Source organism: Panulirus ornatus, chromosome 6, assembly GCF_036320965.1.
Source record: "Panulirus ornatus isolate Po-2019 chromosome 6, ASM3632096v1, whole genome shotgun sequence".
NCBI lineage: Eukaryota > Metazoa > Arthropoda > Malacostraca > Decapoda > Palinuridae > Panulirus > Panulirus ornatus.
This window is the reverse complement of record NC_092229.1, coordinates 1217182-1238993: the sequence shown is the minus strand read 5'-3', so window position 1 is coordinate 1238993 and position 21812 is coordinate 1217182. Positions and strand designations below refer to the sequence as shown.

The window sequence follows — 21812 nt, the reverse complement described above, 5'->3', positions numbered from 1 at the left end:
AAAGTGATGGTGTTTGAAAGGAAATGGAGTGAAAGTATAAATTTTGTAACACCATATAAAGTGAAAGAAGAAAGTGTATTGAATTGTGCTGTGGATTTTTTGGGGAAAAAGACTGGAAGAAGTGAGGGAATTTAAGTATGTAGGAGCTGTCTTAGGTAAATATAGTGATATGGAAGGAGAGCTAAGGGAGGGAGCAGTATAGGGAGGAAGAGTCATTGGGTCCCTAAATACAATAATGAAGAGGTAGAGAGTTAAGTATGGAAGTGAAGTGAGGATTAAGGGACAGCATAATCCTATTTGAGAAGAGCATATGATGTGACTAGATGGAATGAAGAAAGAAATGAAATGGTGTATGGGAATTTTGGTATGACAGGTAATGCAAAGGGAGTGAATTGTGGAGTAGTAGAATAGGTGAAATGTAATACATTGAAGTGGTTTGGACATGTGGAAAGAATGCAAAACTGGGAGTTTACAAAGAGAGTGTGTAATAGTACAGTTAAAGGGATTGTTGGGAGTGGAAGATTGCCTGTGACATGGGCAAATAGGGCTGAATAATAATGGAGGGAGGGAAACAGGAAGAGTGCATGGAATGGTGTATGCAAGGAAGGCATTTAAGGACAGGGATAAGTGGAGACTCTTTTGCCATGGCCACCCCTTGATAGAAGTTCCTGAAGGGAATGGGCATCAGAGATATAGATATATAGATAGATTGAAGAATGAAATGAAAGGATGTATGAGAGATGTGTTATAGCAGGGAATGCAAAGGGAATGAATTGTGGAGTTGTAGAGTGGGTGAAACATAGTACTTTGAAGTGGTTTGGGCATGTAAAAAGAATGAAAGATTAGAAGTTTACAGGGAGAGTGTATCATAGTAGAATTTAAAGGGTTGGTGTGAGAGGAAGACCACATGTGACTTGGGCAAATTGGGTTGAAGAATACTGGAGGGAGAGAAATGGTAGAAGAATCCATGGAATGGTGTATTCAAAGGAGGCATGTATGGACAGGAATAAGTGGAGACTCTTTTGCCTTGACCACCCTTTGATGGGAGTTCCCAGTGGGAATGGGCATCAGTGATATAGATAGATGAATAGAATGTACTAATGGAGTAATAAGAGAGATGAAAAGCAAAACAAGGGAAAGGTGGGGTGCAGAGATGGATTATGGCAGTTAGGTATTGTGGCTAGTGGCAAGCCTGTTTGCTGAGAGTAAAGAGGAGTTCCAGAAGGTTGTAAGTGTGTTTTATGATGGGTGTAAGCATAGGTGTTTGAATGTCAATGCAAATAAAGGTAAAGCATTGGTGTTTGAAAGGAAGCAGACTAAAAGTATAGATCTTGCAAAACCATGTAGAGTGAAAGAAAGTGCAGTGAACTGGGGATTTGAATATGGGGAGCGGGGTGGAGAAAGACTGGAATAGCTGAAAAAATTAAGTATTTAGGAGCTGTTTGATGATGTGGAAGATAGATAAGGGAGAGAGCAGTCAGTGTCGAAGAGTCATTGGTTCCCTTAATAGAAATAGAGTAATGAAGGGTAGGTTTAAGTATGGATATGAAGGGAGGATTAAGGGATAGCATAGTATTCCCAACCCTGACCTATGCAGCTGAAACATGGACATGTAATGAGTCGCAGAGGTCAAGAATCCAGGCTGTGGAAATGAGCTATTTTGAGAGATGTAGGTGGCTTGACTAGAGGGGATGAAGAAAGAAATGAAGGGGTGTTTGAGAGATGTAACCTGGCAGGGAATGCAATCGTGGACTGGTATAGTGGGTGAAAAGTAATACTTTGAAGTTGTTTGGGCTTATGCATAGAATGCATGTTGCGAAGTTCAGAAGGAGAGTGTATGATAGTACGATTACAGGGACTGGTGTGAGAGGAAGGCTACCTGTGATATGGAGGAATAAAGTTAAGGAATACTGGAGGGAGAGAGTTGATGAAAGGGTTCATGGGATGGTGATTGTGTGGAGTAAGGGGGGGCATATAAGGACAGGGATAAGTGAGACTCTTTTACTGTGGCTGGAGGAAATGGGCATCATAGATATAGATAGAACAGAATCCATGAACTAATTTGAATGAGAGCTCATACCCTTTGACTATATTTTTCAAATTCTTAAGTTCCATTCTCATCTTATGATATTTTTCATGATTAATTTATATCTTAGTTTCTGAACATCATCCTTTAATTGTATTAACTTATGATTGTTTTTAAAGATTTCAAATATCTCCAAACTTTTGGTGTATTGCATAAAACAGTTGAAGAATGAATATGAGCGAATGAGGCCTTTTCTTCATCTCTCCATGATGCTACCTTGTGTAAACAAGGCAACTACAAACTTTTGATATTTGGGGAATAATTCATTGTTCTTTCATGTCTAGTCACAGTTCCCTTGTTGAATTTATTTCTGATTAGGACAGAAATTAAGATTGAGAAACCTTATCCTGCTTGGCTTTGTGTTGATAACAGGCTTACCTCAGAGACTAGCTAATCTGGTCTTTTATATACTCCCAATTGCTTTTCATGGTGATTCATAGATACATTTCCTCACTTTCCCCTTGTTAATCATTCTTTTTTTTCTTTCTTGTGTGTGTGTGTGTGTGTGTGTGTATATGTGCTTTTGGCAGTTTTTATGTTTTTGCATGTACAGAGTTGGTAAAATTTTTATCTACATTTTGTTTAATATAGCCTTACCATTATGCAGAACCATTCACTTCATAATATATCATTTGAAATAATTATGATGTGTAATGAAATTCCTAACTTGTAAATTGGCAGGTCCAGTGCAAGGAATTAAAGGGCAGAATGATGGCTATGGATTATCCTTCTGAAGATGAAGCAGTGCATGTATGGGGATCTCTTCCCATTGAGAAGTCTTTTATGAAACGGCTTGACAACATTTCCGAGTTCTACGACAAGTATAAATTTGCTGAGATGATTTTGAACCATTGCATCAGTGTAAGAAACCTTGCTTATCCATTTATTGTTACAGTGATATGGTAGGTAGTAGTTGGTGGGCAGCCAACGACCAGGGTATCAGGAGGGTTAGTGACATCTACTTAGTGAGCCAGTGGTGTAGTGGTTGTCAAGTTGTGCTCCTCTAATTCAAGTAGCTTTCATTTCTTTCTGCCTCACTAACATGTGAACTACTGGCTTTCTGTCCACAAACTTTCAATCTCTCCTTGTCGTGTAACTCCTGACAACACTTAAATCACGCAGCTTATTCTTCGTAACTAGATTTTCCTGCTGTGAGCATTATGTGCTAGCCCTGCCTTTTGGCAAAATGGTAGGAGCAGTAGACAGAAGTAGTAGGTAGGAACATTTAGGCAGGAGTATTAGGTAGAAATAGTAGGTAGGAGCATTAAATAGAAGTAGTCTTTAGGAACATTTGGTAGGAGCCTCAGCAATCACTGCGCTAGATTTGCCCACTACCAATGGCCTTTTAAGGGTGAGGCACTAAAGGCTAAGAAGTGGTACTGAAGTTCTTTAGTTATAGACACTGTTGCAATGGCCACCAATTTGAGGGTGGTTCTAGTTGGAACAGGCAACAGGGGTAGAGATAGATAGATAGGTGATGTGTTATATGTAGCAGTTTTGAAAGAAATAGGTATTATCTCTCCCTGATTGTATAGTCTCTTACATTCAGTGCCTCCTACAGGCAGCCATTCAGGATATCTTTTTATCAAATTTGTAAGAGGAGACCTCAGTAACTAAACCTTGGTTGTTTATCGGTGTTTAAAGTTGCATGCTTTCGGTCTGTTAATTCTTAGCTGTACTTACATTTCCTGTTAGTAGCATATAATCTGTTGATACAGTATGATACCTTGCTGTATATTTGTCGTGATATTAGGTCATAGTTACTTTTAGATGTATATTTTATCTTTAGGGTTGATTTGCCCCATGAGCAATCAGAGAATCTTCATGGATCTCCATTGCTTAGAAATTTATAAACTACCTTTTCCTTCTGGTGATGTTAATGATTCTAACCCTTACCAAATCACTCTAAGCAGCTGCAGCAGTATCTCACTTTGAAACTGTCCTCCAGTCAGCAGTCACCACTTGGTAGTGACATCATCATCCCAGTGGCTGCCAGGCTGCACCAAGCCAACCACGTATAATTTTCTGTATCTCAAGCATGTCCGACATGCTGAGACTCCTCCATCTTTTTCAGATAGCATTTGGTAGGAAGCCATATTCCTGTGGAATGTGCATGGTTATGGCTTTGTCGTGATCATCTTGGGAAGATATTCAAGGATTTTCCTTATTAATTGTCTCATCAGCTGGTCCTAGTCATTTGCTAGTTTGGGGCCCAACTGTTTACCAAGATAATTATTCCTTGTTCCAACTAGGGTGTAGTTTATATAAGTTTATGATGCATTCTTATTTGATCAACCCACCTGACACCACAAGTTATCCTCAAGCATTTCATTCTCAACATGTTCATCCTATCCTTGACATTTTAATCAAAGGCATATGCCTCCCATTCATATAACAGTGAAGGGACTACTATATCTTCAAGCATACTCATATTTGCCCATAAAGAGGGCAAAAGTGGGTGTGTTCTAGGATATAGTGGTCCTAGCAATGTTGTATAGGTGCAAAGTGTGGCCTATGAATGAGGAATGTGTGGAGATAGATGGATGTGTTGGAAATGAAGTATTTGGGGAATGGTGTGAGGTGAGTAATAAAAGGGTAAGAGAGGTGGTTAGGTGATGAGAAGAGTGTGGTTGAGAGCTGAAGAAGGTGTACTGAAATGGTGCCAATATATGGAGAGAATGAGTAAGGAGAGGCTGATGAAGAGGATATGTGTTGGAAGTGGAGGGAGCAGCAAGAGATTGAGTGGAAAATATTTAATGCTTGGGACTTGAACTTGGCGGAGGGCGAAAGGTATGCACTGGATAGTATGGTATATAGGGGTCGACATACTGTCAGTGGACTTAACCAGGGCATATGAAGCAATTGGAGGAATCCACGGACAAGTCTGTGTGGTCTGTTTGTGGATAGGTGGCTGTGTTTTCAGTGCATTTAGCTAGAGAATGGATGTGAGCAAATGCCCCTTTGCTTTTTGGTCTCTGTGCCTCCTTGCTAGTGTGGGTAACAAAACACATGGATGGAAAAAGAATGTTGCGTATGTGACTGTATTACAAAGAATCACAATTGAGTGCGTGATCAAGTATATTCCTATGAGTCCACAAGGAAATGAAATATGATAAGTTTCCAAGTGCACTTTCTTGTAACAATTACATCATCAGGGGAGATACAAGAAAGAAACATTTCTTTCTTGTATCTCCTCTGATGAGATGATTATTACATGAAAGTGCACTTGGGAACTTAACATATTTCATTTCCCCGTGGACTCATCTCTCACGATCCACTTTCAGTCTTACCCACATCGGTGTAGAATTTACTTTCTTGCACTTCCACAACTGCTTCAGGAGTGGTGCTACTCCTTCCTTAGCTCTTGTCCTCTTCCCAACCACTGACTTTACTCCTAAGACATATCCAAACCATTCTACCCCTTTGCCTTTAATCATTGTTTTACTCAGAGCCAGAACATGCATGTTTCTTTTCTCAAACATACTACCTATCTCTTCTCTCTTCTCACCTTGGTTACATCCACACACATTCAGACACCCCAGTGTTAGCCTTCAAGGAGGATTAACACTCCCTGCTTGACTCCTCCTTTTGTTTCCTCTTTTAGAAATTGAAATACAAGAAGGGGAGGGTTTTCAGTCCCCCATTTCTTCCCCCCCTTTACTCGTCTTTTATGATGTGCAGGGAATACGGAGGTAGAATTCTTTCTCCCCTATTTACATAGTGATACTCTTTCCTGTGGGATGGGGTAGTGACAGGATTAGATGAAGTCAGGCAAGTATGAATATGTACCTGTGTATATATATGCCTATGTCTCTGTATGTCTTTTTTTTCTTTCAAACTATTCGCCATTTCCAGCGTTAGCGAGGTAGCGTTAAGAACAGAGAACTGGGCCTTTGAAGGAATATCCTCACCTGGCCCCCTTCTCTGTTCCTTCTTTTGAAAAAAAAAAAAAAAATGAGAGGGGAGGATTTCCAGCCCCCCGCTCCCTCCCCTTTTAGTCGCCTTCTACGACACGCAGGGAATACATGGGAAGTACTCTTTCTTCCCTATCCCCAGGGATATATATTAAAAAAGGGGGTGACTGTATTATTGACTGGTTGGTAAGGTTATTTAATGTATGTATGATTCATGGTGAGGTGCCTGAGGATTGGCGGAATGCGTGCATAGTGCCATTGTACAAAGGCAAAGGGGATAAGAGTGAGTCCTCAAATTACAGAGGTATAAGTTTGTTGAGTATTCCTGGTAAATTATATGGGAGGGTATTGATTGAGAGGGTGAAGGCATGTACAGAGCATCAGATTGGGGAAGAGCAGTGTGGTTTCAGAAGTGGTAGAGGATGTGTGGATCAGGTGTTTGCTTTGAAGAATGTATGTGAGAAATACTTAGAAAAGCAAATGGATTTGTATGTAGAATTTATGGATCTGGAGAAGGCATATGATAGAGTTGATAGAGATGCTCTGTGGAAGGTATTAAGAATACAAGGTGTGGGAGGCAAGTTGTTAGAAGCAGTGAAAACTTTTTATCGAGGATGTAAGGCATGTGTACGTGTAGGAAGAGAGGAAAGTGATTGGTTCTCAGTGAATGTAGGTTTGCGGCAGGGGTGTGTGATGTCTCCATGGTTGTTTAATTTGTTTATGGATGGGGTTGTTAGGGAGGTGAATGCAAGAGTTTTGGAAAGAGGGGCAAGTATGAAGTCTGTTGTGGATGAGAGAGCTTGGGAAGTGAGTCAGTTGTTGTTCGCTGATGATACAGTGCTGGTGGCTGATTCATGTGAGAAACTGCAGAAGCTGGTGACTGAGTTTGGTAAAGTGTGTGAAAGAAGAAAGTTAAGAGTAAATGTGAATAAGAGCAAGGTTATTAGGTACAGTAGGGTTGAGGGTCAAGTCAGTTGGGAGGTAAGTTTGAATGGAGAAAAACTGGAGGAAGTAAAGTGTTTTAGATATCTGGGAGTGGATCTGGCAGCGGATGGAACCATGGAAGCGGAAGTGGATCATAGGGTGGGGGAGGGGGCGAAAATCCTGGGAGCCTTGAAGAATGTGTGGAAGTCGAGAACATTATCTCGGAAAGCAAAAATGGGTATGTTTGAAGGAATAGTGGTTCCAACAATGTTGTATGGTTGCGAGGCGTGGGCTATGGATAGAGTTGTGCACAGGAGGATGGATGTGCTGGAAATGAGATGTTTGAGGACAATGTGTTGTGTGAGGTGGTTTGATCGAGTAAGTAACGTAAGGGTAAGAGAGATGTGTGGAAATAAAAAGAGCGTGGTTGAGAGAGCAGAAGAGGGTGTTTTGAAATGGTTTGGGCACATGGAGAGAATGAGTGAGGAAAGATTGACGAAGAGGATATATGTGTCGGAGGTGGAGGGAGCGAGGAGAAGTGGGAGACCAAATTGGAGGTGGAAAGATGGAGTGAAAAAGATTTTGAGTGATCGGGGCCTGAACATGCAGGAGGGTGAAAGGAGGGCAAAGAATAGAGTGAATTTTTTAATTTTTTTTTTTTTTTTAATTTTCCAAAAGAGGGAACAGAGAAGGGGCCCAGGTGAGGATATTCCCTCAAGGGCCCAGTCCTCTGTTCTCAACGCTACCTCGCTAATGCGGGAAATGGCGAATAGTATGAAAGAAAAGAAAAGGATCAATGTGGTATACCGGGGTTGACGTGCTGTCAGTGGATTGAATCAGGGCATGTGAAGCGTCTGGGGTAAACCATGGAAAGCTGTGTAGACGTGTGTGGACGTATGTATATACATGTGTATGGGGGTGGGTTGGGCCATTTCTTTCACCTGTTTCCTTGCGCTACCTCGCAAACGCGGGAGACAGCGACAAAGCAAAAAAATATATATATATATATATATATATATATATTTTTTTTTTTTTTTTTTTTTTTTTTATACTTTGTCGCTGTCTCCCGCGTTTGCGAGGTAGCGCAAGGAAACAGACGAAAGAAATGGCCCAACCCCCCCCCCCCCCATACACATGTACATACACACGTCCACACACGCAAATATACATACCTACACAGCTTTCCATGGTTTACCCCAGACGCTTCACATGCCTTGCTTCAATCCACTGACAGCACGTCAACCCCTGTATACCACATGACTCCAATTCACTCTATTTCTTGCCCTCCTTTCACCCTCCTGCATGTTCAGGCCCCGATCACACAAAATCTTTTTCACTCCATCTTTCCACCTCCAATTTGGTCTCCCTCTTCTCCTCGTTCCCTCCACCTCCGACACATATATCCTCTTGGTCAATCTCTCCTCACTCATTCTCTCCATGTGCCCAAACCATTTCAAAACACCCTCTTCTGCTCTCTCGACCACGCTCTTTTTATTTCCACACATCTCTCTTACCCTTACGTTACTTACTCGATCAAACCACCTCACACCACACATTGTCCTCAAACATCTCATTTCCAGCACATCCATCCTCCTGCGCACATCTCTATCCATAGCCCACGCCTCGCAACCATACAGCATTGTTGGAACCACTATTCCCTCAAACATACCCATTTTTGCTTTCCGAGATAATGTTCTCGACTTCCACACATTTTTCAAGGCTCCCAAAATTTTCGCCCCCTCCCCCACCCTATGATCCACTTCCGCTTCCATGGTTCCATCCGCTGACAGATCCACTCCCAGATATCTAAAACACTTCACTTCCTCCAGTTTTTCTCCATTCAAACTCACCTCCCAATTGACTTGACCCTCACCCCTACTGTACCTAATAACCTTGCTCTTATTCACATTTACTCTCAACTTTCTTCTTCCACACACTTTACCAAACTCAGTCACCAGCTTCTGCAGTTTCTCACATGAATCAGCCACCAGCGCTGTATCATCAGCGAACAACAATTGACTCACTTCCCAAGCTCTCTCATCCCCAACAGACTTCATACTTGCCCCTCTTTCCAGGACTCTTGCATTTACCTCCTTTACAACCCCATCCATAAACAAATTAAACAACCATGGAGACATCACACACCCCTGCCGCAAACCTACATTCACTGAGAACCAATCACTTTCCTCTCTTCCTACACGTACACATGCCTTACATCCTCGATAAAAACTTTTCACTGCTTCTAACAACTTGCCTCCCACACCATATATTCTTAATACCTTCCACAGAGCATCTCTATCAACTCTATCATATGCCTTCTCCAGATCCATAAATGCTACATACAAATCCATTTGCTTTTCTAAGTATTTCTCACATACATTCTTCAAAGCAAACACCTGATCCACACATCCTCTACCACTTCTGAAACCGCACTGCTCTTCCCCAATCTGATGCTCTGTACATGCCTTCACCCTCTCAATCAATACCCTCCCATATAATTTACCAGGAATACTCAACAAACTTATACCTCTGTAATTTGAGCACTCACTCTTATCCCCTTATATATATATATATATATATATATATATATATATATATATTGTCTGTTTCTTTGTGCTACCTCGCAAACGCGGGAGACAACGACAAAGCAAAATAAATAAATAAAATATGAATGTAATATGAGTAGATGTTCCTTTCTTTTGTCCATTTCCTGGTGCTACCTTGTTAATGTGGGAAAAGGCAATCAAGTATGAAAAAAATCTTAGCATATCCTCCACAGCCTCTTGAGACTGTTGAATCTTTCTGAAGTCTGCTTGTCATCTTGCTGTTTGGTGTGTGTGTGTTTGTGTTGGTATATGCTTATTCACATTTGTTTAAATTATGCATGACTGAAATGTTTTCCAAACAGAATGATGCTGAGGTGTTTGTTGGTAGAGCAGCCTTAGTGAAACCTACACCAAAGGCAAAGTGCCGATATAGAGACTGCATATCAACTCAGGGACATACCTATGCTAATGAGGAGATTTACATTACGTAAGTTTTACGTGATTGTGATCATAGATATATGAATAATTCATTGAGCTTTCTGGTAAACATCAGTAGTGAGCAAAATTACTGAGTTATTAATTCTTTCAGGAGCTTATTTTCTTTATACAAGCTTGCCCTATCCTGTGTCATCAAGGTAGCACAATGAATAGATGATAAAAATGGCCTCATTTGCAGACATCCACTCTCTAGCTGTCTTGTATAATCTCGAAACCAAATCCCCCTATTCACAATCAGGCCCCACAGACCTTTATGTGGTTTTCCTCATGTGCTTCATGTCCTGGTTGACCCCAATGACAGCTTGTCATCTTCTGTAAATAACATTGCCCCAATCCACTCTGTCCTATGCACACCTCACACCCTGCTGTATGTTAAGGCCCTTAGTCTTCATAGCATCTTTCACGCCATCCTTTCTTTTCCTCCTTGATCACCTTCCTTGCTCCCCCAGCCCTGACTTATGTACCCTCCTAGCCATCCCCTACCACTCATCCCCACCACATGTCCAAACCATTTCAGCATCCTCCCTCAGCTCTCTCATGCACTCCTTACCACAACACCTCTTTTCTACCCCGTAACCTCTTATTCGACCACACCTCCCCATGCCATATATTGCCCCCAACATTTCTTTTCTAACACATACACCTTATCCTTTACATTTCTGTTCAAGGCCCATGCCTCACATCTACACAGGATTGTTAGGACCACTACCCCATCAAACACACCCATATTTGCCATTAAAGACATTAACTTGTGTATGTAATTTCCAATTTTTACTCAATGGGGAGGGAGTTCTGTATTTATTATATTCTGTTAAGAATATAGAAATTTGATAATCAGTAATGTGAATATAGGTACTCACCATTCATTTCATCCTTTTTGGCTTTTGTTCGACCCTGAGCTTTTTCTGATTCCCCATCATGCTTGTAATATTTTTCACATTCTTGAACATGTACCATTAGCTTCTCTAAATATGGAATGTTATTAGACTCTTATCTTTTGACTTGAACTTTTAGAAACCTCAACACTAAGATTTCACCATTTTTGCAATAAAGATTTCTGAAATTTCACATTTTTATTGTAATCATTGATAGTATAAAATGAAGTATGAAGTGGAAGGTTTTAATAATATAGGGTGTGGGAGGCAAGTTGTTAGAAGCAGTGAAAAGTTTTTATCGAGGATGTAAGGCATGTGTACGGGTAGGAAGAGAGGAAAGTGATTGGTTCTCAGTGAATGTAGGTTTGCGGCAGGGGTGTGTGATGTCTCCATGGTTGTTTAATTTGTTTATGGATGGGTTGTTAGGGAGGTGAATGCAAGAGTTTTGGAAAGAGGGGCAAGTATGCAGTCTGTTGTGGATGAGAGAGCTTGGGAAGTGAGTGAGTTGTTGTTTGCTGATGATACAGCGCTGGTGGCTGATTCATGTAAGAAACTGCAGAAGCTGGTGACTGAGTTTGGTAAAGTGTGTGAAAGAAGAAAGTTAAGAGTAAATGTGAATAAGAGCAAGGTTATTAGGTACAGTAGGGTTGAGGGTCAAGTCAATTGGGAGGTAAGTTTGAATGGAGAAAAACTGGAGGAAGTAAAGTGTTTTAGATATCTGGGAGTGGATCTGGCAGCAGATGGAAGTGGAAGTGAATCATAGGGTGGGGGAGGGGGCGAAAATTCTGGGAGCCTTGAAGAATGTGTGGAAGTCGAGAACATTATCTTGGAAAGCAAAAATGGGTATGTTTGCAGGAATAGTGGTTCCAACAATGTTGTATGGTTGTGAGGCGTGGGCTATGGATAGAGTTGTGCGCAGGAGGGTGGATGTGCTGGAAATGAGATGTTTGAGGACAATGTGTGGTGTGAGGTGGTTTGATCGAGTAAGCAATGTAAGGGTAAGAGAGATGTGTGGAAATAAAAAGAGTGTGGTTGAGAGAGCAGAAGAGGGTATTTTGAAATGGTTTGGTCACATGGAGAGAATGAGTGAGGAAAGATTGACCAAGAGGATATATGTGTCAGAGGTGGAGGAACAAGGAGAAGTGGGAGACCAAATTGGAGGTGGAAAGATGGAGTGAAAAAGATTTTGAGTGATCAGGGCCTGAACATGCAGGAGGGTGAAAGGCGTGCAAGGAATAGAGTGAATTGGAACGATGTGGTATACCGGGGTCGACGTCCTGTCAATGGATTGAACCAGGGCATGTGAAGCGTCTGGGGTAAACCATGGAAAGTGTGTGGGGCCTGGATGTGGAAAGGGAGCTGTGGTTTCGGTGCATTATTACATGACAGCTAGAGACTGAGTGTGAACGAATGGGGCCTTTGGTGTCTTTTCCTAGCGCTACCTCGCACACATGAGGGGGGAGGGGGTTGTTATTCCATGTGTGGCGAGGTGGCGATGGGAACAAATAAAGGCAGACAGTATGAGTTATGTACATGTGTATATATGTATATGTCTGTGTGTGTATATATATGTGTACATTGAGATGTATAGGTATGTATATTTGCGTGTGTGGACGTGTATGTATATACATGTGTATGTGGGCGGGTTGGGCCATTTCTTTCGTCTGTTTCCTTGCACTACCTCGCTAACGCGGGAGACAGCGACAAAGCAAAATAGAATAAATAGATAAATGAAGTGCAATAATCTGAAATGGATTATCAGCTTAAAGTGTTATAATGTTAAGAACATAAGAATTGATTGACCTGAAATATGAATTAGGTACTCACCATTCATTTCATCCTTTGCAGATTTCATTGTGATGAACCCTGAGCCTTTTTCTGATTACAAACTATGCTTAAACAGACTAAGATTTTAAAAGAAGATTCACTAGATAATTTGTTGGGCTTCTGAGTGGAGTGGAGTGGATGCAGTTTGGAAGGAAGCAGAATGGAGAGAGAGACTCATGGTGAATGGGATGTTGAAAACAGAAGGGGTAATTAAGAATTTGTGCAAAATGGGTTGAGATAAAGGTTCAGGATTGATTGGGATTCCAGTTGAGTTTTTCAATAAAGAGGGTAAGTGTTAAGGAGAGTGATGGTTATGAGGGTGGTGCCATGAGATTGTCTTTTGACCAGGGAGAAGTAGTGTGGTTTCAGGAGAGTTAGAGGGTTTGTCGACCAGTGTTTGCTGTGAAGAATACTCATGTGGAAGCTGCACCTCCAAGGGGTTACAATGCAAGTGAAAAGTTACCCTTGGCAAGTCTGTATCATTGGGAGTACAGTCTTGTCAAAGACCTTCTCACTTCAAAGGGGTCCACTTTCCTGGTTACTGGAAGTACAGCAGCCATGGGCTGTGGGATTGTTTAGAAAGAAGTCATTTCTAAGGAAATGGTCCTTGGTTGATAATGAAGAGATGAAATATAAATGCTCCTTGAAAATACTAGGCATATATACTTGAGAGCAACAGGAAGGACAGATCACAGACGTTATCATCCATAATGAGGTTATTTCTTTAAATTCTGTAGATATGTGCTACTTACTTCCTGCTTCGGTAGTCCTTTTTATCTTTATGAGGTTCTTGCAGCATTCAGGGAGCTGGCCATGTCCACAGGTCAGAACCATAGATTATAAAGCATTGTGATGTTTTATGAGTTTCTGCGTATAGAGAGTGCAGGACAATTGCGTAATAAGTGTCTAGTGTCTTCTTTATGTTAGTTGCGTCATGGCCATGAAGGGTTATGGGAGATGTTGAAACAGTGTTTGTAGTGATAGGTGATATCCAGAACATAGTTGGGAGAGTGTGACTTGTGTTTCTCTGAGGAGTTTGGTTTCTGGTGGATGTATGTCTAGTAGGCTAGAGTTTAAGACTGAGTTGGGAGGGTGATTGTTTAATGCTTGTCTAGTTATTTCAGTTTATGTGTTTTGTCTGTGTTATATTTGTTAGGGATGGGGTGAACTGTGCATAGAGGTCATTTATAATGTGAGGTATGAGGCAGGAATAAGCTTTTTATTTCTGCTTGGGGATTGATAGTTAGTTATAGAATGGTTTGGATGGGAGGGGTCCAGTGCTGTTATTTAGGATTGAGTGCCAAGCATGTTGAGGTGGGACTGTATTGGGAGAATCTTGTTTCATTGTGAAAGTGTTAGGTGTTTGTCATTATTGGGCATCCATTGATTGTTCTGAGGGCACTGTGTGGTATGCAGCTTTGTTATATTTGCTCTTCAGAAAGTGGAAGACTAGGCAGGTGAGGCATTGGTTAAAGAGGAATGGACTAATTGTTTGTGGAGGATGATTAGGGATTCTTTTTCTTATCCAGATCTGGTGCCACTTTAGGTTCTGAGGGCAATTAGTTTCTTTTTAGATTTTGTGTTAATGTTATCAGTATGGTTGGTGATTATTATATGTGTGTTGTATGTGATACCTGGAATAGTTTGTGTTCTATTCAGTGGGAGATACTTTCCATTCAAAGTGACTGGAGGGTGTGAACTGGATTCATATCTGTTAGGAGTTAAAAGAGTGTTTGAAGACTTCTTTAGAAATGCAGACATTTTGTTCTTGGTGAGCTACTGTTCCAGTTGTGTAATGTGGTGTTGCACATTTGATTTTGCTACTGTGGTGTCAGGAGTTGTGATGCTCTTAATATAGTGGTAGAAACAGGATAGCAAAGCAGAAGGCACTTCCCAACTCACTTCATTCTCTAGCTCAACTGCTGGCAGGAAAGAGAGGATTATGAGGGGGAACATGCTGTCTCGTATTTTGTAGAAAAGCATGGACTGGAGAAAGTTCCCCATCGGTTTTGTGACAGTTGCACCACAGCTGGGTTCTGTAATAGAGACATGATCAGTGGGAAACTGGATTTTTTTTTATTGGTAAACATGTTTGTGAAGATATGTTTAGTCCTGGTTTGAAGGTATTTACTATCTTGCATTTATTAGTGTAGGAGGTAGTTTATTCCATTGCTCCACCATGCTATATGTGAAAAACTTTTACATACTATACTATTGCATCTTTTATTTTTCATACTTGTTTTCTGTTTCCTGCTTATCTAGGAAGCCCCATCCACAGCCAGTCCCCATAGTCCTTTCAGTGGTGTCCCCTGGCTGCTTCATGTTCCCTGGTTCAGGTATTTGACAGCAGGGGCAATTGATGGGATGTCTGATCATTATCTTGTCAAGACAAGGTTGATGATGTATAGAAGACAGTGGTGAAAGTAAGTGTGTTTGGGGAGGAGACTTGTGTGAAGAAATACCAAGAAAAACTGAGTGTAGAAAGCTGAAAGTTGAGAGCAATTGAAGTGAGGAGAGTAGGTTAGGAATGGGAGGTATTTAGGAGAGCAGTGATGGCACAAGCAAGAGATGCGCATAGCATGCAGAAGGTAGATTAGAAAAGGGTGTGAGTGGTGGGATTAGGAAGTAAAGTTGCTAGTGAAAGAGAAAAGAGAGACATTTGAGTAGTACTTACAGGGAAGAGTGCAAATGATTGGGAGATGTATGAGAGAAAGTAGAAAGAGGTCAATAGGAAGGTGCGGCATTGAAAAAGAGGGCAAGTGAGAGTTGGGATTAGCAAGTATCACCTTACTTTAGGGAGGATAAAATCTCTTTCTCCCCTATCCCCAGGGATAGGGGAGAAAGAATACTCCCCACGCATTCCCCACATGTCATAGAAGGCAACTAAAGGGGATGGGAGTGGGGGGCTAGAAACCCTTCCCTCCTTGTATTTTAAAAAAGGTGAGACAGAAGGAGTCACGTGGGGAGTGCTCACCCTCCTTGAAGGCTCAGATTGGGTTGTCTAAATGTATGTGGATGCAACCAGTATGAGAAAAAAGGAGAGATAGGTAGCATGTTTGAGGAAAGGAACCTGGATGTTTTGGCTCTGAGTGAAACGAAGCTCAAGGGTAAAGGGGAAGAGTGGTTTGGGAATGTTTTGGGAGTAAAGTCAGGGGTTAGTGAGAGGACAAGAGCAAAGGAAGGAGTAGCACTACTCCAGAAAAAGGAGTTGTGGGAGTATGTGATAGAGTGTAAGAAAGTAAACTCTAGATTGATATGGGTAAAACTGAAAGTGGATGGAGAGAGATGGGTGATTATTAGTGCCTATTCACCTGGGCATGAGAAAAAAGATCATGAGAGGCAAGTGTTTTGGGAGCAGCTGAGTGAGTGTGTTACCAGTTTTGATGCACGAGACTGGGTTGTAGCGATGAGTGATTTGAATACAAAGGTGAGAAATGTGGCAGTTGAGGGAATAATTTGTGTACATGGGGTGTTCAGTGTTGTAAATGAAAATGGTGAAGAGCTTGTAGATTTGTGTGCTAAAAAAGGACTGGTGATTGGGAATGCCTGATTTAGAAAGAGAGATGTACATAAGTATACGTATGTAAGTAGGAGAGATGGCCAGAGAGCGTTATTGGATTACATGTTAATTGATAGGCGTGTGAAAGAGAGACTTTTGGATGTTGATATGCTGAGAGGGGCAACTGGAGGAATGTCTGATCATTATCTTGTGGATGTGAAGGTGAAGATTTGTAGTGGTTTTCAGAATGGCAGAGAGAAATGGGGTGAAGAGAGTGGTGAGAGTAAGTGAGCTTGGAAAGGAGACTTGTGTGAGGAAGTACCAGGAGAGACTGAGTACAGAATGGAAAAAGGTGAGAGGAAAGGACATAAGGGGAATGGTGGATGGATGTGATGTATTTAGGTAAGCATTGATGGCTTGTGCAAAAGATACTCGTGGTATGAGAAGCATGGGAGGTGGGCAGATTAGAAAGGGTAGTGAGTGGTGGGATGAAGAAGTAAGATTATTAGTGAAAGAGAAGAGAGAGGCATTTGGACAATTTTTGCAGGGAAATGATGCAAATGACTGGGAGATGTATGAAAGAAAGAGGCAGGAGGTTAAGAGAAAGGTGCAAGAGGTGAAAAAGAGGGCAAATGAGAGTCGGGGTGAGAGAGTATCATTAAATTTTGGGGAGAATAAAAAGATGTTTTGGAAGGAGGTAAATAAAGTGTGTAAGACAAGAGAAGAAATGGGAACATTGGTGAAGGGGGCTAGTGGGGAGGTAATAACAAGTCGTGGTGATGCGAGGAGATGAGTGAGTATTTTGAAGGTTTGTTGAATGTGTTAGATGATAGAGTGGCAGATTTAGGGTGTTTTGGTCGAGGTGGTGTGCGAAATGAGAGGGCTAGAGAGAATGATTAGGTAAACAGAGAAGAGGTAGTGAAAGCTTTCCAGAAGATGAAAGCCGGCAAGCCTCGTGGTTGGATAGTATTGCAGTGGAATTTATTAAAAAAGGGGGTGACTGTTGTTGACTGGTTGGTAAGGATATTTAATGTATGTATGGCTCATTGTGAAGTGCCTGAGGATTTGCAGAATGCAAGCATAGTGCCTTTGTACAAAGGCAAAGGGGATAAAGTTGAGTGCTCAAATTACGGAGGTATAAGTTTGTTGAGTATTCCTGGGAAATTATATGGGAGGGTATTGATTGAGAGGGTGAAGGCATGTACAGAGCATCAGACTGGGAAGAGCAGTGTGGTTTCAGAAGTGGTAGAGAATGTGTGGATCAGGTGTTTGCTTTGAAGAATGTATGTGAGAAATACTTAGAAAAACAAATGGATTTGTGTGTAGCGTTAATGGATCTGGAGAAGGCATATGATAGAGTTGATAGAGATGCTTTGTGGAAGGTATCAAGAATATATAGTGTGGGAGGCAAGTTGCTAGAAGCAGTAAAAAGTTTTTATTGAGGATGTAAGGCATGTGTACGAGTAGGAAGATGGGAAAGTGATTGGTTCTCAGTGAATGTCAGTTTGCTGCAGGGTTGCGTGATGTCTCCATGAATGTTTAATTTGTTTAAGGATGGGGTTGTTAGGGAGGTGAATGCAAGAGTTTTGGAGAAAGGGGCAAGTATGCAGTCTGTTGTGGATGAGAGAGCTTGGGAAGTGAGTCAGTTGTTGTTCGCTGATGATACAGTGCTGGTGGGTGACTTGGGTGAGAAACTGCTGTTGAAACTGGTGACTGAGTTTGGTAAAGTGTGTGAAAGAAGAAAGCTGAGAGTAAATGTGAATAAGAGCAAGGTTATTAGGTACAGTAGGGTTAAGGGACAAGTCCTTTGGGAGTTAAGTTTGAATGGAGAAAAACTGGAGGAAGTGAAGTGTTTTAGATATCTGGGAGTGGATTTAGCAGCGGATGGAACCATGGAAGTGGAAGTGAGTCACCGGATGGGGGAGGGAGTGAAAGTTCTGGTAGCGTTGAAAAATGTGTGGAAAGCGAGAACATTATCTCGGAGAACAAAAATGGGTATGTTTGAAGGAATTGTGGCTCCAACAATGTTATATAGTTGCAAGGCATGGGCTATAGATAGGGTTGTGAGGAGAAGAGTGGATGTGTTGGAAATGAGATGTTTTAGGACAATGTGTGGTGTGAGGTGGTTTGATCGAGTAAGTAATGAAAGGGTAAGAGAGATGTGTGATAATAAAAAGAGTGTGGTTGAGAGAGCAGAAGAGGGTGTATTGAAATGGTTTGGTCACTTGGAGAGAATGAATGAGGATAGATTGACAAAGAGGATATATGTGTCAGAGGTGGAGGGAATGAGAAGAAGTGGGAGACCATATTGGAGGTGGAAAGATGGAGTGAAAAAGGTTTTGAGTGCTTGGGGCCTGAACATGCAGGAGGGTGAAAGGCGTGCAAGGAATAGAGTGAATTGGAACGATATGGTATACCGTGGTCGACATGCTGTCAATGGATTGAACTAGGGCATGTGAAGTATCTGGGGTAAACCATGGAAAGTTTTGTGGGGCCTGGATGTGGAAAGGGAGCTTTGGTTTCGGTGCATTATACATGACAAATAGAGACTGAGTGTGAACAAATGTGGCCTTTGTTGTCTTTTCCTAGCGCTACATTGTGCGCATGCAGGGGGAGGGGGATGTCATTTCATGTGTGATGGGGTGGCGAATGGAATGAATAAAGGCAGCAAGTATGAATTATGTACATGTGTATATATGTATAGGTATATATATGTGCGTGTGTGGACATGTGTGTATATCCATGTGTATGTGGGTGGGTTGGTCCATTCTTTCGTCTGTTTCCTTGCGCTACCTCACTAATGCAGGAGACAACAACAAAGTATAGTAATAATAAAAAAAGATCTCTTGAAATGAGGCTGATGATGTGCGAAAGACAACAAGACTAACAGGAACATCTGTGAATTTGGCAAAAGGGGAAGTGATAACAGGTAATCAGGAAGTAAGGCAGAGATGGAATGAGCATTTTGAAGGATTGATAAATATTTGATGATAGAGTGGCAAATATAGGGTGTTTTGTTCGAGATGGTTGTTTTGGTCGGGATGGTATGCAAAGTGAGAGATGGTTTCATGAAAAGATAAGAAGTGGTTGAATCCTTGTGTAAGATGAAATCCAGCGCGGCAGTCAGAGTGGATGGTATTGCAGTTGAATTTAATAAGAAAGGGGGTGACTTTTTTATTGGCTGGTAAGGATATTCAGTATATGTATGGATCATGGTGAAGTGCCTGAGGTTTAGCAGAATGCATGTATAGTGCCAGTGTACAAAGGCAAAGGGGATAAAGGTGAATGTTCAAACTACAGAGGTATAAGTTTGTTGAGTATTCCTGGAAAATTGTGTGGTAGGGTATTGATTGAGAGGGGTAAAGGCATGTACAGAGCATCAGATTGGGGAGGAGCAGTGTGGTTTTAGAAATGGTAGTCAGTGTGTGGATCAGGTGTTTGCTTTGAAGGTTGTGTGTGTAAGAAATACTTAGATTAACAGATGGATTTATATGTAGCATTTATGGATCTGGAGAAGGCATATGGTAGGGTTGATAGAGGTGCTTTGCGGAAGGTCTTAAGAGTATATAGTGAGGGAGGTAAGCTGCTGGAAATAGTGCGAAGTTTTCGTCAAGGGTGTAAAGCACATGTAGCAAGAGAGGAGAGTGATTGGCTCCCTGTGAAGGCTGGCCTTCTGTAGGGGTGTGTGATGTCCCCATGGTTGTTTAATTTGTTTTTGGATGGGTTGGTTATGGAGATAAATGCCAGAGTTTTGGAAAGTGTGGCAAGTATGCAGTCTGTTGGGGATGAGAGGGCTTGGGAAGTGAGTCAGTTGTTTGCTGATGATACAGCACTGATGGCTGATTCTAGTGAGAAACTACAGAAGCTGGTGACTGAATTTGGAAAAATGTGTAAAAGGAGAAAGTGGGTAGTAAATGTGAATAAGAGCAAGGTTTTAGGTTCAACAAGTGTAACTTAGGGACAAGGTAGTTTGGATGAGTTTGAATGGAGAAAAATTGGAAGAAGTGAAGTGTTTTAGATATCTAGGAGTGGACTTAGCAGCGGATGGAACCATGGAAGTGAAAGTGAGTCAGAGGGTGGGGGAGGGAGCAAAGGTTCTGGGAGCGTTGAAGAATGTGTGGAAGGCGTGAACATTATCTTGGAGAGCAAAAATGGGTGTTTGAAGGAATAGTGGTTCCAACAATGTTATATGGTAGTAAGGCATGGGCTATAGACAGGGTTGTGCGGAGGAGGGTGGATGTATCGTCAGCAGACAACAAGTGACTCACTTCCCAAGCCTTCTCATCCACAACAGACAGCATACTTGCCCCTACCGCAAACCGACATTCTTTGGGAACTAATCACTCTCCTCTCTTCCTACTCATACACATGCCTTACATCCTTGGTAGAAACATTTCACTGCTTCTAGTAATTTCCCTCCCACACCAAATTCTCTATAAACCTTTCATGAAGCATCACTATCAACCCTGTAATATGGCTTCTCCATATCCATAAATGCTACATACAAATCCTTCTGTTTTTCTAGGTATTTCTCACATACATTCTTCAAAGCAAACTCCTGATCTACACATCCTCTACCTCTTCTGAAACCACTCTGCTCTTCCCCAATCTGATGCTCTGTACATACCTTGACCTTCTCACTCAATACCCTCCCATATAATTTCCTGGAAATACTCAAAAACGTATGCCTCTATAGTTTAAATTCTCACCTTTATGACCTTTGCCTTTGTACAATGGCACTATGTATGCATTCTGCCAATCCTCAGGCAGTTTACCATGGTCCATATATACACTGAATATCCCGACCAACAAATCAACAACACAGTCACCCCCCTTTATAGGTAAATTCTACTGCAGTACCATCCAAACCCGCTGCTTGCCAGATTTCATCTGCAAAGTTTTCACTACCTCTTCTCTCTTTACCAAATCATATTACCTAACCCTCTCACTTTGCTTACCACCCTGACCAAAACACTCTACATCTGCCTCTCTATCATCAAGCACATTCAACAGACCTTCAAAATACTCACTTCATCTCATTTCATCACTACTTGTTATTACCTTCCCACTTACCCTCTTAATTCGGGTTTCCTCATCAGTGAGGTAGCACCAGGAAACAGATGAAGAATGGCTTATCCACTTATATACACATACATATATGTAAAAGCCCATACACGCACATATGCATATACATATCAACATATACACATACATACATACATATTCATGCATGTACACAGACCTATATACACTTGCACATATTCATACTTGCTTGCCTTCATCCATTGCTGTCGCTACCCCACCCCACATGAAACAGCATCACTAACCCCCTGCTTCAAGGAGGTAGCACCAGGAAATACAGACCTAAAGGCCACATTCAGTCTCTAGCTTTCATGTGTAGTGCACCAAAACCACAGCTCCCTATCCATATCCAGGCCCCACAGACCCTTCCATGGTTTACCCCAGATGCTTCACATGCCCAGGTTCAGTCCATTGATAGCATGTCGACCCCGGTATACCACATCATTCCAATTCACTTTATTCCTTGCACACCTCACCCTCCTGTATGTTTAGGCCCTGATCACTGAAAATCTTTTTCACTCCATTCTTCAGCCTCCAATTTGGTCTCCCGCTTCTCCTTGT

The 21812-nt window shown here is 41.6% G+C and overlaps 1 protein-coding gene across 1 annotated transcript in view; it reads left to right on the top strand.

Moving 5' to 3' along the window:
- LOC139749260 (uncharacterized) overlaps window positions 1-21812 on the top strand; it is a 481728-nt gene that overhangs the window by 137518 nt on the left and 322398 nt on the right. The window contains exons 16-17 of the mRNA XM_071662996.1: window positions 2768-2947; window positions 9833-9957. Of these exons, the coding sequence (XP_071519097.1) occupies window positions 2768-2947; window positions 9833-9957 (305 nt within the window). The remainder of the gene's footprint in view (window positions 1-2767; window positions 2948-9832; window positions 9958-21812) is intronic.